We start from the raw sequence: 15,759 nt of genomic DNA, 5'->3' as shown, positions 1-15,759 counted from the left end.
CCGCCCGAAGCCTGGGTGCGGATGGAAACACCCTCAGGGCTGCGGGCGGAAACAAAGCGTCTACCCGCTGGGGCCGACGACCCGGCTCGGGAGAGGAGCTCGGGCGACGCTCGGGGTCGCCGTCCAGCCCCGCTTCTCCGCAGCAAGCTGGGCGCGCCTCTGCCGCCCCCGTCAATCGCAAGAACGTGGGCGGACCGAGAACGCCACGCCGCCCAGCCCGAAGAATGACCTTGGGAGGGAAGTTACCTGCGCTCCGGAGCCGAGGTGCGGCTACAGCCAAAGAGGCCGAGGCGGAGAGGAGCAGGGTTGGCTTCTCCCGGGGCGCGGACGCGGCTCCGGGATCTCTGATCCGCGGGGTTACGGCCGCGATGACTGGAGTCTCGGGGACCCCGGCTCCGCTCTCCGCTGCCGCCCACCTGTGACCACAGCCGGCCGCCGCCCGGGCGGTGCTGCCGCCTCCCCGCGGCGTCCCCGCCGCCCCCGGGCGGGCGGGCTTCAGCGCCGCAGGTCCGTGAGCTTCCGGGTGCCCCGCCCCCGGCGCCGGGGATCCCCGCCCGCCCGCACGTGCGGAGGCCCCCCCCTGCCCTAGCGAAGCCCCTCCCCGGCCCGCGGCCCGGGCGCCCGAGGGCGCGGAGGAGCCGAGCTCGGGCTCCCGGAGCCGGTCCAGGCGGTCGGGCCCCCGGCTGGCCCCGCACCTCCGCCCCAGAGGCGGCCGCCCCGACCCCGCCCGTGCCTGCGGGCGGTGCGTGGGCGGGGCAGCCTCGGGAGCCTCGGGTCGGGGAAGACTCGGAGGCGGAAATACGGGAAACCCCGGAGCCCGGAGGGTTTCCGAAGTACAGGAGAGCCGTGGGTCGGCCAGTCTCACTGAGACACAGCAACAGGCGTTGGTGGAGCCCTCCACCGCGAATTGTTACCGACGTACCGCCCCCAAATTCGCTAACCTTCTCTTAAAGGCCCATCCCTGTCCTTGATCTGTTAATTATCCAACTTCATTTTCATGATTTACGGCAAGCAGTCTGCATTAGACCAGCAGGCTGCATATTAGAAATAAAAACTGCCCTAGAATGAGAGTCCTCTTTGGGTTTTAATTTTGCACAAAAATTTTCTAAAGCGTGTCGGCCCATGTATGTTTTCACTGAAACAGGGTTTCTAGTTTGGGGACGGTTTTACAGAAAAAGAAGAAAAACAACTTAGACATTTTGGATTTTATTGATCCTCAGTTTACATAGGCTCAAATACAGTTAATTGAATTTCTGCATACATATTTAGTCATAATTTATAAAGCAACTTTGGTAACTTTCTTCTGAGGTATTTTATGAAGTACAAGTTTTGAGGAAACATCACAAAAATATTCAGCTTCTCATTGACCATTTTCGTGAACTTAACAGAGAACAAGTTTTAGAGTGACAATCCAGTCATTCTTGCTCACAGTCAGACACCTCATAAATCCTTATCAAAAAACCTCCAGGAAGGTACACTGGTAGGTAGGTTAGTTGGGATTCACCCAGAGAAACCTGGTTCTCCTCTAATCCAGTCAATACTTTTCTTTCTCTGTGGGCATCGCAAAAATGACTTTAGCAATCCCATGTGGCTTGGATGACTCTGGGCAAAAAAACATTTAAAGGCAACTGTTATTCAAACAGTAAGAATATATACAACTTATTCTGCAATGTCCCTCTCTTGTTCCAGAGACATAACTTGTATTAAGACACATATGCCTAACAACTTTTGAAAGAGCCAAAGCTCGCGTCTGATTTACAGCTTGTCAGTGCACTTATATTGGGAGATACTGGCCCCCAAAGTCTTCATTAAAGAGTTAAAGTTTGTGTCTGGCTTACAACTGACTGACTATAGCCACACGTGAATGAGTAAATAAAGCCACAGGAGGCTACTGAAAAGTAACCCACAAATTATTTTCAACCAGATGGCTCAAATCCATCATAAAAGTTTGCTAAGCTGAAGCCAAGCTTAGTTCAAGTATGCATTTGCTCTGACACTAAAACGCCCAGGTTTTACCATAATCTTTTTAAAACTCAGAGCACAGTTCTTCATTTTGAGGGTTGGTATCCTACATGTTTCCTTTTCTGAAGTGGACTCTTCTGCCATTTGCTGTATGAAGAGGCAAGCTAATTGCACCTCCGACAGAGCCACCTGAAGAAACACCTATTTCCTTCATACATGACATGGCTGAAGAATCTTCCAGATAATCATCAACATGCAGATTCAAAAGGTTCAACTATTGAATTTCCTTGCTAAATAGATGAAGACACTGTAATATTTACAGTACACAAAGCTATGTTATAATATATGCCTGAAAACTGATCCTTCAAAGATAATAATGATTTAGTGGTTTCTTCCATTGTCTTCATCTTCTTTAATGTTTACCTGTGAAAACAGCCTAATGGATGCATACTAATTCTGTGCTAACAGATAAAGTTAGAGCATCAAGCTTCAAACCTCACTGTGAAAATGAGGCCATACCACTCAGCTCCTTTTGTGTCATAGAACTTCAAATCCACAAAATATTTCACGCTTCACTGGAGAAATTCACAGCTTAGAATTATGTATAAGAAATGAAAGGATGGATTCTTAAGGCCATCAGATGCTAATTCTTCAATAAATGTTATTAAAAAGAATGTTCATATTAGAAGTGTGAATAATGAGAAAATATTGAAATGTTCCTATGACCATTCAAATCCTTCATCTTCTGGTTTTCTTCAAGATGTTGTCTTTTGGTTCCACATATCTCTACAATTTTGGTCCTTAAGATCACTAGCTTTGGATAGTCATGCCAGTCTTGTTCTTACTTAGGAGATCAAAGGTTCTCTGAAGCATAATGAGTGAGCTCTTCAACTGCAGAGAAAAATTTTCAAAATCACATTGTTTAAATTTTTTCTGATTATTTCTATGCCAAAAGTTTGCATTTAATAAAATTGTCTCTACTGATGCCCAAATAAAAGACTGATTATAAAATGCCTTATTCCTTAGGTTATCTGTCAGTGTGAAAGGGCTCTTCCAGTTTGCTGCAGTACTGCACTTCTTCCCTACAACATACCGCTGTGTACTCTACCTGCCAATAAGTCCATTCATCAGAAGAGCCAAAGTGAAGAGCTTGTTTTCTGAAATGGTTTCTGAAGCTGCAGTGGTCTCCCCACCATCCCCTAAACAACTCAAGTTCCACTCCAGGCCTTTGCTTGCTACTATGCTCATGTTCATCTTCACCTATCTAAAACTGAGCCATCCCCACTGTTTCCCCTAATCATCCTGCCTCTAAACTCCTAAATTATTACTACTTACCTTGACGCTTAATTTTGTACTTTTTTAAGTAGTCTTTTATCATACACATGGACATCTGATATCTCTAATAAAATTCTAGACAACTTGAGAGCAAGAATTATGTCTTATTCTTTTTTGTAGTCATTTTTAAATTCATTCTTTCAACAAATATTTTTTGTTCACCTGTTACATGCTGGGCACTGTGCTTAGTCCTGGGTATATAATGGTGAACCAAATAGGCACTGTTCCTGCCTTCATGGAACTCACAGACTAGTGAGGGACTCAGAACCAAAACAAATAATCATGTCCATAAATATATACTTATACACCATATGATACAAAGTTTTTCACTTGAACAACTGGAAGATGATAGTATCATTTTTGAAATTATTTCAACTAGAGGAGAACTGAGTTTGGCTCAGGATGAAAATTGGATTCTGTTTTAGACACGATCAGTTTGGGGCACGTGTTAGCATCTAGGTAAAGACACCAAGGCAGCAAGTGGCTGTATGAGTCTGGACTTGGAGAAGAGGTCAAGATGAGACAGATGCTTTGGGAGCCATTGGTGTGTGTGGTATTTTAAGTTAGGGGAGTAGCTGAGATAACCTAAAGGGCAGTAAAGGAGAAGAGAACGGACTCTAACGCAGAAGCCTGCAGCACTGGGCCAGGATGAGGTCAGGTAGAGGAGATGGTCTTAACCAGCAAATAGCAGTTTTACATTATGCTAAGTGAAAGAAGCCAGGCATGAAAGACCATATATTATATGATTCCATTTATAGGAAATGTCCAGAATAGGCAAATCCATAAAAACAGAAAGTAGATTAGTGATTACCAGGAGCTGAGAGAGTGAGGGATGGGAGTGACTGCTCATGATTACAGGGCTTCTTTGGGGGATGATAAAAATGCTCTGGAATTAGACAGTAGTCCCTTTTCATTAGTATAATTATTGATACAATTGTGTTTAAGTCTGTTATTACTGATGTTCTTCGGTCACTAAGTCATGTCCAACTCTTTTGCAACCCCACAGCCTGTAGCCCTCTCCACTCTCCCCTAAAGCTCCTCTGTCCATGGATTCCCCAGGCAAGAATACTGGAATGGGTTGCCATTTCCTTCTCCAGGAGATCTTCCCAACCCAGGGATCGAACCAGTGTCTCCTGCATTGGCAGGCAGGTTCTTTACCACTGAGACATGGGGAGGCCCATGAGACGGTTAGATGGCATTACTAACTCAACACACATGAATCTGGGCAAACTCTGGGAGACAGTGGAAGACAGAGGATCCTGGTGTGCTACAGTCCATGGGGTTGCGAAGAGTCAGACATGACTTAGCAACTGAACAATTAGATAGAGGTGATGGTTGCACTACCTTGTGATTATACTAAAAATTCTTTAAAAAGTGAATGCTATGGTATGTAAGCTATTTCACAATAAAGCTAGGTTTCTTCATGGTTCTAAAGAAGGGAAGATTAGATATATTTCAAGAAAGTAATGGTCAGCTCTGTCAAGTATTGGCACTGTAAGATGAAAACTCCAAAAAAGGTACATTAACTTTAAAAGTCAGAGATCACTGGGAGCTTAGCTTGGGCAGTGTCAGTGGAAGAAATCAAGGCAGTGCACACTGCAGAGGGAGTAAGTAGATTAAATACACACATCCAATTTTTCTCCCTCCTGCAACCCCACCAAAAGCACAGTAAAGGGATTTTTTTTTTTTTTTTAAGGCATAAATCCACAAGGTAGAGCCAGGATGGGCGCGGAGGGGATAGAATAGGCAACAAGAGCAACATGACTTTGGAGACTGGAAGGAAGAAGGATGACTTGGCAGCCCTGAAAACGCTGAATCCCAAGCCAACAGCAGAAAAAGTTGAGAACCAATCAAATCTACCCTGAAGAATCCTTAAAAGCCTCAGGAATTGACAGGCCCCTTTCAGTTCAGCTCAGTTCAGTCGCTCAATCGTGTCCGACTCTTTGCGACCCCATGAATCGCAGCACGCCAGGCCTCCCTGTCCATCACCAACTCCCGGAGTTAGAAGTGGGAATAAAGAGGAACTAAAATAAGAATTACTGGATGAACTTTTGGACATGTGGCCTCTCCTACTACCTGGGCAGAAGTCTGAAGTCCTATGGCAGCCTGGCCAGGAGGATGCCAAGACATCAGTAAAGACAGCAGTATGTACCAAGAATAGGGATTACACAGAAACACGTACACTGTACGCTCAGATTGTCCCATCACCCTGCCCTCCTGGATCCCTCTACTCTCAGTAAGCTCCTAAAATGCTGGCAGCCAGCCCTTAATCCTTCAGGGAGGAAACTGAAAGAGTCTTCTTTGTGGAAACTGTCCAGTCCAAGAGTAAAGACCTAAAGATGCTGACATCAGGATTTCTCAACCAACAGGCCAGCCAGATCTACTGAGAAGTTCAGGGTAGACCAGCCCAGCTCACACGTTAAGAACTTTGGATCCACACAGGCAGACAATTCCACACAATTCCATTTGAAAAAAAAAGAAAATTCAGAGAAATTTGAAATTAAAAAAGTGTTAGCAAAAACTGAAAAACTCAGTAGAAGAATTTGAGGATTAAATGAGGAAATTTCTGGAAAGTAGAATAAAAAGGCAAAAAAGCTGGAAAGCTGGAAAGAAAAGCTAAGGTTAGACAACCTATCCACCAGAAGGCCAATGCCTGATTACAGACACTATAGAAATCTCTACTCTTCAATTCTGGAAAGTTGTTGTTTGCTTATTATCTAAAATATATTTATTTTGTTGCTGTTCAGTCACTAAGTCATGTCCAACTATTTTCGACCCCATGAACTGCAGCACGCCAGGCTTCCCTGTCCCTTACTATCTCCCTGAGTTTGCTCAAACTCATGTCCAAAGAGTCAGTGAGACTTGAAAAGTATACAAATCTTATATTATGATGGGAGTATTAGTCTTTATTTTTCAAAGGTAATCCTAAGTTTTGATTCATAGAACCAGACAGCACATATTGATGACAAGAGAGAATGCTTATAGAAAACACCAAAATAACCCAAGGGTTTATTCTTCAATGGGGAACTGGTAAAATAATTATGCCATACATGTACAGTTGAATTCTACATGCTATTAAAAGAAGAAGTGCTTTATATGCTGATATAGAAATATCTCCATGTACAGCAATCCCACTGCTGGGCATACACACCAAGGAAACCAGAACTGAAAGAGACACGTGTACCCCAGTGTTCATCATAGCCCTGTTTATAACAGCCAGGAAATGGAAGCAACCTAGATGTCCATCAGCAGATGAACGGATAAGAAAGCTGTGGTACATAAACACAATGGACTATTACTCAGCCATTAAAAAGAAAACATTTGAATCAGTTCTAATGAGGTGGATGAAACTGGAGCCTATTCTACAGAGTGAAGTAAGTCAGAAAGAAAAACACCAGTACAGTATACTAACGCATATATATGGAAATTAGAAAGATGGTAATGATAACCCTGTAAGCGAGACAGCAAAAGAGACACAAATGTATAGAACAGTCTTTTGGACTCTGTGGGAGAGGGAGAGGGTGAGAAGATTTGGGAGAATGGCATTGAAACATGTATAATATCATATAAGAAATGAATCGCTAGTCTAGGTTCGATGCAGGGTGCAGGATACTTGGGGCTGGTGCACTGGGATGACCCAGAGGGATGATGTGGCGGGGGAGGTGAGAGGGGGGTTCGGGATTGGGAACACATGTACACCCGTGGTGGATTCATGTTGATGTGTGGCAAAACCAATACAATATTGTAAAGTAAAAATAATAATAATAATAAATAAATAAATAAATTTTTAAAAAAGAGATAAGGGAATGCAGCTTTATGGTGGTGTCCTCAACTTCCAAATGTAGCTGGTTACCACAGTGACTGCCAAAGCAGGAAAAAGATCAAGAGGTTGTAAAGTAGGGTACAAAAATTGTCTAACATATCTTAGATTCTTATAGCCAAAGAAATTTTAGCATTTTAATTCCAATTAAATATATATATTTACTATTAAAAAAAAGAAATATCTCCATGATACACGATTAATAGATAAAAACAAAATAATGGGCAGTGTATACAATATCTACCATTTCTATAAAAAGAGCTAATGTTAAGCATGAAATCTTATATAGAAGAATCAATAAAAAGAAAGCAGTAGATGTATACATACTGATGTGGAGACACCTTCAAATACATTACTAATTGAAAAAAGGAGGGTATGCAATGGTAAGTATAGTATATTTCCATTTTTTAAAAAAAGTATTGATAAAAGTAACTATATACATAAAATGCATAATCCAGAAACTGGCAAGGTTAGATGCCTCTAGAAGGGGTATTTATTCAAATAATGGTATAGTGAATATTTTCTCACAGCCAGAAAAGCAGCTGAATCACTGGGATGAGTACCAAGTACCATGGGACACAGAGGTACCAACCTGTTCCAGCATCACTATTGAGTCCCGGAGCACTCCTTTTAAGCGATGGGCCTGGCCTTTGCTCTTTTGAACAGCTTCCTCTCTTGACACCATATCAGAGGCTAAACTGAAAGAAAAATACCATCTTAAAGATCAGGAAATAGGGACTTCACTGGCAGTCCAATGGCTAAGACTCTACACTTCCAATGCAAGGGGCCCAGGTCTGATCCCTGGTTGGGGAACTAGATCCCACATGCCACAACTAAGAGTTTGCATGCAGCAACTAAAAGATCCTGCATGCTGCAACTAAGACCTGGCACAGCCAAATAAATAATTTAAAAATTTTTGACAGATCAAGGGAACGGCTTCTAGCCTTTTCCAGAAATCATTAGTCCCATAAATTTGCATGTAAAACAAAACAGCATATGACTAAAGAGAAGTTGGCAGACCAAACTCTCTAAAACTGGACTTAAATTTTCTGCAGCACAGGAATTATTGAAATAATAGGTTGTGGAAGGGAAGACTTACTTTAAAGATTTCTCTTCTTGGAGATGAAGACGGTAAAAGGACTGAGCAGCATATTCTATCTTTGACAACTTCAGAAACAGCATCACATTCAGCAAAACTAGCAACAGCAAACTAGACAAAGAAAATCAGACCTGGTTAGTCCACTCTCATTCAGACAGAAAGCATTGCTAATGCAGAAGAGACATGCAAAAGATTCAAAAATGCCTATTACCCAGACTAGTTTCCAATTAGTTACTATTTAAATTAATTATTCCTATTTTATTGTATGAAATAATAACTTTAAGTACTAACTGGATGTTGAGGGAAAAGTTGGAAGGTAACTAGTGACAATGAAGTCCTCAAATAAGCAGGTTGGGATTGTCCCTGACGTCTCTCCTCTCTGCCAGGAATCCTAACCAGTGTTGATGTGCAACCACCAGCCTAGAAATCTACCACATTAGCTTTCAAGATCTATTTTGGGGTGCTTTTGTCTTAAGCAATTACACATGCATAGTACCGCACTTCAGAAAGGAAATGAAGATCAATATGGATTTGCTCTTAGATAGATCATTATGTACCTCTTTTTCCCAGTGGAAACCAAAACAAACGCACATTCAGCAAAAATTCCTTCTGGTCCAACTTAGACAAAGTTTCAAATCCCAGACAGACATCAGTGGTATCATATGTAAAATGTTACTTGTTAAGTACCCTTACTTTGCTGGTATTCACAACAGCATGTCAAGTGAATGAATGTATCTCATTACATATATATATGCAAATACATAGGTGGCATCCTATCTCTTATTTTTTCCTGCTAAAATATTGACTTGCGTATTCACTTTTACCCATCTTGAAGATGAAAACTAAGGTAGTAGCAAAAAAATCAAATCTATGAAATGGCATAAAAATCAACATTTAATATCTGACTATAAATTTTCTGCAAAGTGATACAAAAGATCACAGATAATATATACTATTCAAAATTGTCACAGCAAACCAGTTTAAGCAGAATATGAAAAGCTTTTATAAAACTTGAAGGTACAACAAATTTTCTATGTTCTGAAGTCTACAATTAGAAAAAAAAGGCTGATATAAGAATTTCTTTCCAAAAAATACACCCAGAGCGTATCATCCAGTCAGAACTAATTCAATTAAATCTGATGGACTACCCAATGATCCAAGTATAGCCGTGGAGATAACAGGAGTCTAAATATGACTGACAGAGAAGATTCCAAAAAAATACTCTGAGATGCAGACTGTTTATTTCAGTATTTCTCATCCTACAATCCTCAGATTACTTGCATCAGAATAACCTATGCAGTGTGTTTTAGAATACTACTGATTCTTGATCCCTACTGAAGACCTACTGACTCAATCTGTAGTATTGGAGCTGAGAAATTTATGTTTAACTTAATATTTTTAAAATTTTAGTTTTAAATTTTATTTATTGGCCATGCCACATGACTTGTGGGATCTTAGCTCTCAGACCAGGGATTGAACCTAAGTCCCCTGCATTGGAAGCACAGGGTCCTAACCCTTGGGGCACCAGGGAAGCCCTGAAATTAGTAGTTTAGCAAATGAGTCTCATGTATAGTAAAGGATAAGGACCACTGGTCTAATATAATACAGCAAAATAGCATTTTGGGGATTTTACCTGCCTGCATATATCAATATTTTAAGTTTATGGTATTTCCCTAAAAACCTATGATGGTGAAAACAAATCAAATTAACTTAAAAAACAAAAACATTTACTGAAATGTTTATTTGGTATTCCCTCAAATTTAACAGTTCTGAAAATCATTCAAAACTACCAGCCTGAAACATATAAAATTACTGTTTCTGTAGGCCCAAATCGGTCAAATAGTAGTAATGTCTATATAATAATATACAAATATTTTCAAATCTTTTTGGAAACCATTAAAGCATAAGTGAGGGCACAGTAAAATAAGCTCTCAACACAAATACTTACAAAATACTCATCACCACAACAAGGACAGTGTTACAGCTTTCAATTTCCTTTTTCTTTCCTGCAAATTACAAAAACAGAAGGCTATCTGAGACTCGGGGTTGTGATTAAAACTGGTAAAAGTTTAACTTCATTTGAAAAATACTGGAGAAGAAATTTGTAAAATTATTTGTAAAGACACAGTGAGTTAAGGTGAATTCCCTGCACCCTTCTTTGACTTCTGATATTCTAAGTAATATTAAACAAATCTACAAAAAGAAACCTTATATCAGTTCTGCAAATTTGACCTATATTACAAATAAATTTGTTCTAAAATTAAGTAAGCAATTCAATATATCATGAATGATCTCTAAGTTTCATCCCTGCAAATAATATTTGAGTTAGTTCTATGTGCATAAGGCTTTGCTCTGTAAAAAAATTTTTTTGAAATCATCCTCCCCTGTTTTCTGTTGCCCAAATTTTGTTGCCAAATCCTAAAATTAAATAGCCATTAGATTTAAATGTTAGAAAAATATATTCACACTAAGGTGTTAGAGAAGACTCTTGAGAATCCCTTGGACAGCAAGGAGATCCAACTAGTCCATCCTAAGGGAAATCAGTCCTGACTATTCAATGGAAGGACTGATGCTGAAGCTGAAACTCCAATACTTTGGCCACCTGATGTGAAGAACTGACTCATTGGAAAAGACCCTGATGCTGGGAAAGATTGAAGGTGGGAGGAGAAGGGGACGACAGAGGATGAGATGGTTGGATGGCATTACCGACTCTATAGACATGAGTTTGAGTAAGCTCCGTGAGTTGGTGATGGACAGGGAAGCCTGGCATGCTGCAGTCCATGGGGTCACAAAGACTCGGACACGACTGAGTGACTGAACTGAACTGAACTGAAGATATAAACCTTAGAAGAGGATCTGATAATGCAGAAGGATGAGGGTGTACAACAGCTTCTTATTTCTGAGAGGGAGGGTGTTATAGTTAGTAGGGACAAGATGTCTTCAAAATTAAGTGCGGAGATAATAAAAGTCAAACTCTATCTCTGCAGTTTTACTGAGCTGGCCCTGACAGTATATAAGGATTAGAAGCATACAATCACTGTAGTAGATTCCAGGGTAGAAATCAAATGTCTGTAAATGCCTGGCAGAAAATTAACAAATGAAACATCCCTCAGTGGGCGAGAGTGATAGGGACCGGTGACCTGGCAAAAGTACACACTCGGTTATATGAGGCAGGCACTGCTAGGCTCCAGCCAATTGACTGCTGCTCTCAAGGCATGTGGGTCCAGGGCTGTCAGATCGGAGTTTTTATATAAAAATGTCCAGTTTTTAAAATACCAGGTAGGTCCAGTACAGTACTTCTATTGGCCACATGCCTGCCATTTTGCAACTGCTCCTTTATATATTATTCAGAGTTTGACAAATATTATCAGAAAAGAAGAGAAAAGGAGCCCTCCTAACTGACCTGTCTTATAAACAAGAGGCATATTCTGCTTCATATAAGTAAACCTATAAAGAAAAAAAGAGCTTTCATCTTTGTTTACCAGGTAACAGCTACCTGTAATATCCCCTTTGGCCTCTAAACTCATGTCTCCAGAAGGACGCTGAGAAGAAAGCTTAGGAGCTGGTTCCGCTGTTCTGTTGAATGTTCGCCTTCTCCTTCGCAGGCCAGTAAGTTTTCCAGGGTCTTCCATGGACTGATTTACCACAGATTCTTCCATTAACAAATCTGATTCTAAAAAGGAAAAATAATCTTTAGATAGTGGAGAAATCTTCTCAGCTATAATATACAGAAGGGTTGGTTGTTTTGTGCTCAGCTTGCTTTTCTTTTAAGCCTCTGTAACTTTTACTTAATAGCTTTACTTAATAGTTAAGCCTTGGTAACTATTACTCAGGTTTCTTATGGCCTAGATTCAAACTTTACTTTTTCTTAATGAAAAGTTACGGAGTGTACAATGATCCCATAACGAGGTTTCATTATTCCAAGAAGAATGAACTGTATTAATTAATGATGGGAACGATCAGAACAGATCTGCCATGTGCCATATTAAATATTAATGTAAAGATTTCAGTTATGGAAACAACAGGCTACCCACTTACATTGGGTCCCTAGAAAGATTTCCAAGATAGATTATAGTACTTGATCATAAATCTCAAAGGAAGAAGCAGCATACAATAGTTCTAATTTACAATGAAAGTTTGCAAAAAAAGGAAGCACTGGTCAAGAAAGTCTGCAAACAATCTAAAAACTTTGTTTTTCTCAACTGTTTTAACCTTTCCCTTCACGAGATTTTTCATTAGAAGTTCATTATCTATCAGCCAAACTTATCTTTGAGTTTTTCTTTCCTTGCTCCTGATTTGGAGTTTAATAATGAAACAACCAATGAGAAAGCAAGGAAAATAAATAACCAGCAAGCTGGCTAGTGAAGCCTTAAATTACCCTGAGTTTATCTGCCACCACCTTTTCTTTAACTAAATTAATTACATTCGTGTGTGTGTGTGTGTGTGTGTATGACATATATATATATAACATATATGCATGCTTTTTCTTCATGTACATTTTAAGGAATATCCAAAGAGAACAACTACATCACTTCCCCTCCACCAAATCCATACATGTACATGGTCCCATGGCTAAGTGGGCCTGCATAAACCCAGGAGAGCTATGTCGGTAAGGGGGGTATGGGCCTGAGGACTCTTCAGACCTTCCTCATGAGCACACTGCATGCTTATGGTCAGGTCACCCAGCCCCTCACTGCAGTCAGCTTCCTGGCTCCTTGCAGAGAGAGGGAGTGTGACAGCTCCTAAGTGTGTCATCCTGGAAAAGTCACTTCACCTCTCTCTCTCTGTTTTGATATTTCTTCTTTAGTAAAATGGGGAAAAAAATTATAGGTTTGCAATGAGTTGATATTTATAAAACACACAGGGCAACATCTGGCATATCATAAGCATTATATAAGTGTTTGGTAGATCAATGAAAATTAGAAGTTTTTAAATTTTAAGTGTAACAGTTGGAACCCTTCAGTAAGAGTCATTCCAATGCCATCTACCAGTTCCTACTATGAATCCAATAGAAGAATCCATCCATTCTGTTAATAAATGCCATTCTTACAAAAGTAGATAAATCAAGAAATTTACAAACCAAGCTGTTTGAAATAATCTGCCAGCGAACTCCAGGAATTCTTCTCAATTAAAGATTTGATAATAGCCCATGGTTGTTTTTTATATTTCAAATCTGTTGAAACTCTAATGAATAAGGAAGGAAGAAGAATATTTAATTTACAAGATTTAATCACATTATGAACATTGCATTTAAATGTAGGAATGAATTCAGTGGAAAGCCAAAAGGATGTAAAGTCACTAAGACTACAAAAATCATGTTGATGTATGGCAAAACCAACACAATATTGTAAAGTAATTAACCTCTAATTAAAATAAATAAATTTATATTAAAAAAAGACTACAAAAAAACTTCACTGAAAATGAATTCTTTAAAAAAATTACTGGGAGCTGCTAATAATTTCATCAACTTCACATTTTATTTCTTTGCTTTCTCAAACTCTGAGTTTTCTTTATTTAAATAGCGATAAAGGCTCAAAATAAATTAAATGTCCTAAACGCCTTGTATAAAAAATCACTAGTGGTCATACGTTAGCTAAAAGTCACTACACTAGCTGAGACTAGGGCAAGTGTATGATGGGCCCAGCACCACCTTCAACACACCAACATTTCTGGTCTCCCACTGCAACAGAGCTGTTTACTGCCCACCACGTGCTGCTCAAATCTCCCAGCCCCCTTGCCATTAAACAGGGTCCTGGGACCCTTCTGGCCACTGGACTGTGAGCACAACTCTATAGCTCTCTCTCTTCTGGTAGTAACTGAAATGATACATATTCTGGATTGTGCAGCCCCAGAGGTCAAAGCCCCATCAGCCTGGCTTCTTGAATGAGGCTTCCCACCCTTCTGCTGACCATCAGTGGACACGCAAAGGAAGAAATAAAGTTTTGTTGTGTAAAACTGCAACTAAGATTTCAGGATTGATACATTGCCAGCATACAATGTAGCCTGTCCTGACTAAAACATTCGTTTACAGTAGCTCACCTCAGTCGGCATTTCTGCTTTGAAGATCGGATGATACAGTATCTGTTGAGAGTATAGAAGTAATCATGGTAGGGGACATCATGTGTCAGCACTTCTGCATCTACCAAATAAAACTGTGCTTCCCGACTTTCTTTATACAGTCTCTGCCAAAATAAGATGAAATTTTTTTGCATGTACATGTTTAATACATCAAATTCCCTGCCAACTTAGAACATGTATACCAGAATTCCTTCTCACAAATTACAAAAAAACATGAGGAGCCTATATTCAAAGCCAGAAGGGCCTCCACGTTGCTATGTAATCTACAAATTGAGGAGAAGGAATGTGCAGAAATAGTATTTGCTGCCTCTCTGTCATTTCATTGTATAATTTTTTCCCTTCATTTTAGGCATGCATAGGAGAAAGGAACTACATGATCTCTCATCTGTGTTAGCAGTTTATTAAGAATTTCAAATGTTCCTGGTAGAGGAATAATTCAAAATTTAATTGAACAAAAAAAAAATTTAATTGAACAAAGCCAGGACCCCACTCTAAAATTCATTAAAATTTAATAAAAACCACTCTTCACCAAAAAAAAAAAAAATGAAGGAAGGGGCAACCAGACAAAATACTGCTTTCCCTAAATAGGCTTTGAAGTGGTTGCTGGCCAACTCTTTCTCATTTTAACCTTACCTCTTCTATTTATCCTCTAAAGTTATCAAAGACTCTCAAACACCAAAAAGAAACTTCTCTTAAATGTTTGGAAATCTTTGGAAGAGAAAATTTTAAGTCCTTTTGAACACTGATGGACAAAAACTAAGACAGCAAGAATAATTCAGATGTTAATAGATATTTTTTAACTCCGTAGAACAGATATACAGTACTTCAACAAAACTGGCCAGACATAAACCACAGTATATGACAGTGCCAGAGTAGACAGAAAATACCTAACACTCTCTTCCTCATATGTCATAGCAGCCATCTAGTTATTTGGCCCTAACCCTTGACACGATCCTGTAAATCAGATTCCAATAGTGTTATTAAAAAAATTAAAAAAACACTTATTATGAAAAAGTTCAAACATATACAAGAGTAGAAATGAACATTACATAATGAACCCTCATCAGCTCATCAACCAGCTTCAATATTAACTCACATCCAGTCCTGTTTCATCTGTATCTCTCCCCACATTCCCTCCCTCCACCTTCATCTTCTGCCTAGCTACTTTTAAAAGATATCCTAACCACCAATATAATTTCACCCCAAAATACATCAGTATATTTCTTTATCAATTGCTCAGTGGTGGTGGTGGTTTAGTCCCTCAGTTGTGTCTGACTTTTGTGACCCCATGGACTGTAGCCTGCCAGGTTCCTCTGTCCTTGGAATTTCCCAGGCAAGAATCCTGGAGTGGACTGCCATTTCCTTCTCCAGGGGATCTTCTCAACACAGGGATCGAAACCATGTCTTCTGCATTGTAGGTGGATTCTTTACCACTGAGTCACCAAGGGATTCCCTAAAATTCCTC

General features: G+C 40.0%; 2 protein-coding genes across 13 annotated transcripts in view; both read right to left on the bottom strand.

Moving 5' to 3' along the window:
- The window catches only part of ZDHHC23 (zinc finger DHHC-type palmitoyltransferase 23), a 63,839-nt gene extending 62,956 nt beyond the window's left edge, over positions 1-883 (bottom strand). For 4 of the 8 annotated variants that reach the window (XM_069554062.1, XM_069554106.1, XM_069554091.1 and 1 more), the window contains exon 1: positions 247-521. The gene's annotated coding sequence lies outside the window, so the exon portion shown is untranslated. Of the gene's footprint in view, positions 1-246 lie in introns of all 8 variants that reach the window. The other 4 variants (XM_069554117.1, XM_069554125.1, XM_069554095.1 and 1 more) reach the window with 2 other exon arrangements.
- Positions 884-1,190: 307 nt separating this feature from the next.
- LOC138420678 (protein Aster-C-like) overlaps positions 1,191-15,759 on the bottom strand; it is a 42,629-nt gene continuing 28,060 nt past the window's right edge. For 3 of the 5 annotated variants that reach the window (XM_069553998.1, XM_069554027.1, XM_069554008.1), the window contains 7 exons: positions 14,256-14,398; positions 13,297-13,400; positions 11,713-11,889; positions 10,165-10,222; positions 8,217-8,327; positions 7,710-7,815; positions 1,191-1,602 (listed from right to left, as the gene is read on the bottom strand). In XM_069553998.1, coding sequence (XP_069410099.1) covers positions 1,501-1,602; positions 7,710-7,815; positions 8,217-8,327; positions 10,165-10,222; positions 11,713-11,889; positions 13,297-13,400; positions 14,256-14,398 — 801 coding nt within the window. In that variant the 3' untranslated portion in view covers positions 1,191-1,500. Of the gene's footprint in view, positions 2,854-7,709; positions 7,816-8,216; positions 8,328-10,164; positions 10,223-11,712; positions 11,890-13,296; positions 13,401-14,255; positions 14,399-15,759 lie in introns of all 5 variants that reach the window. The other 2 variants (XM_069554018.1, XM_069554037.1) reach the window with 1 other exon arrangement.

Source organism: Ovis canadensis, chromosome 1 (genome assembly GCF_042477335.2).
Source record: "Ovis canadensis isolate MfBH-ARS-UI-01 breed Bighorn chromosome 1, ARS-UI_OviCan_v2, whole genome shotgun sequence".
Classification (NCBI taxonomy): Eukaryota; Metazoa; Chordata; class Mammalia; order Artiodactyla; family Bovidae; genus Ovis; species Ovis canadensis.
The sequence above is the reverse complement of the archived record's forward strand: the minus strand, read 5'-3'. Positions and strand labels throughout refer to the sequence as shown.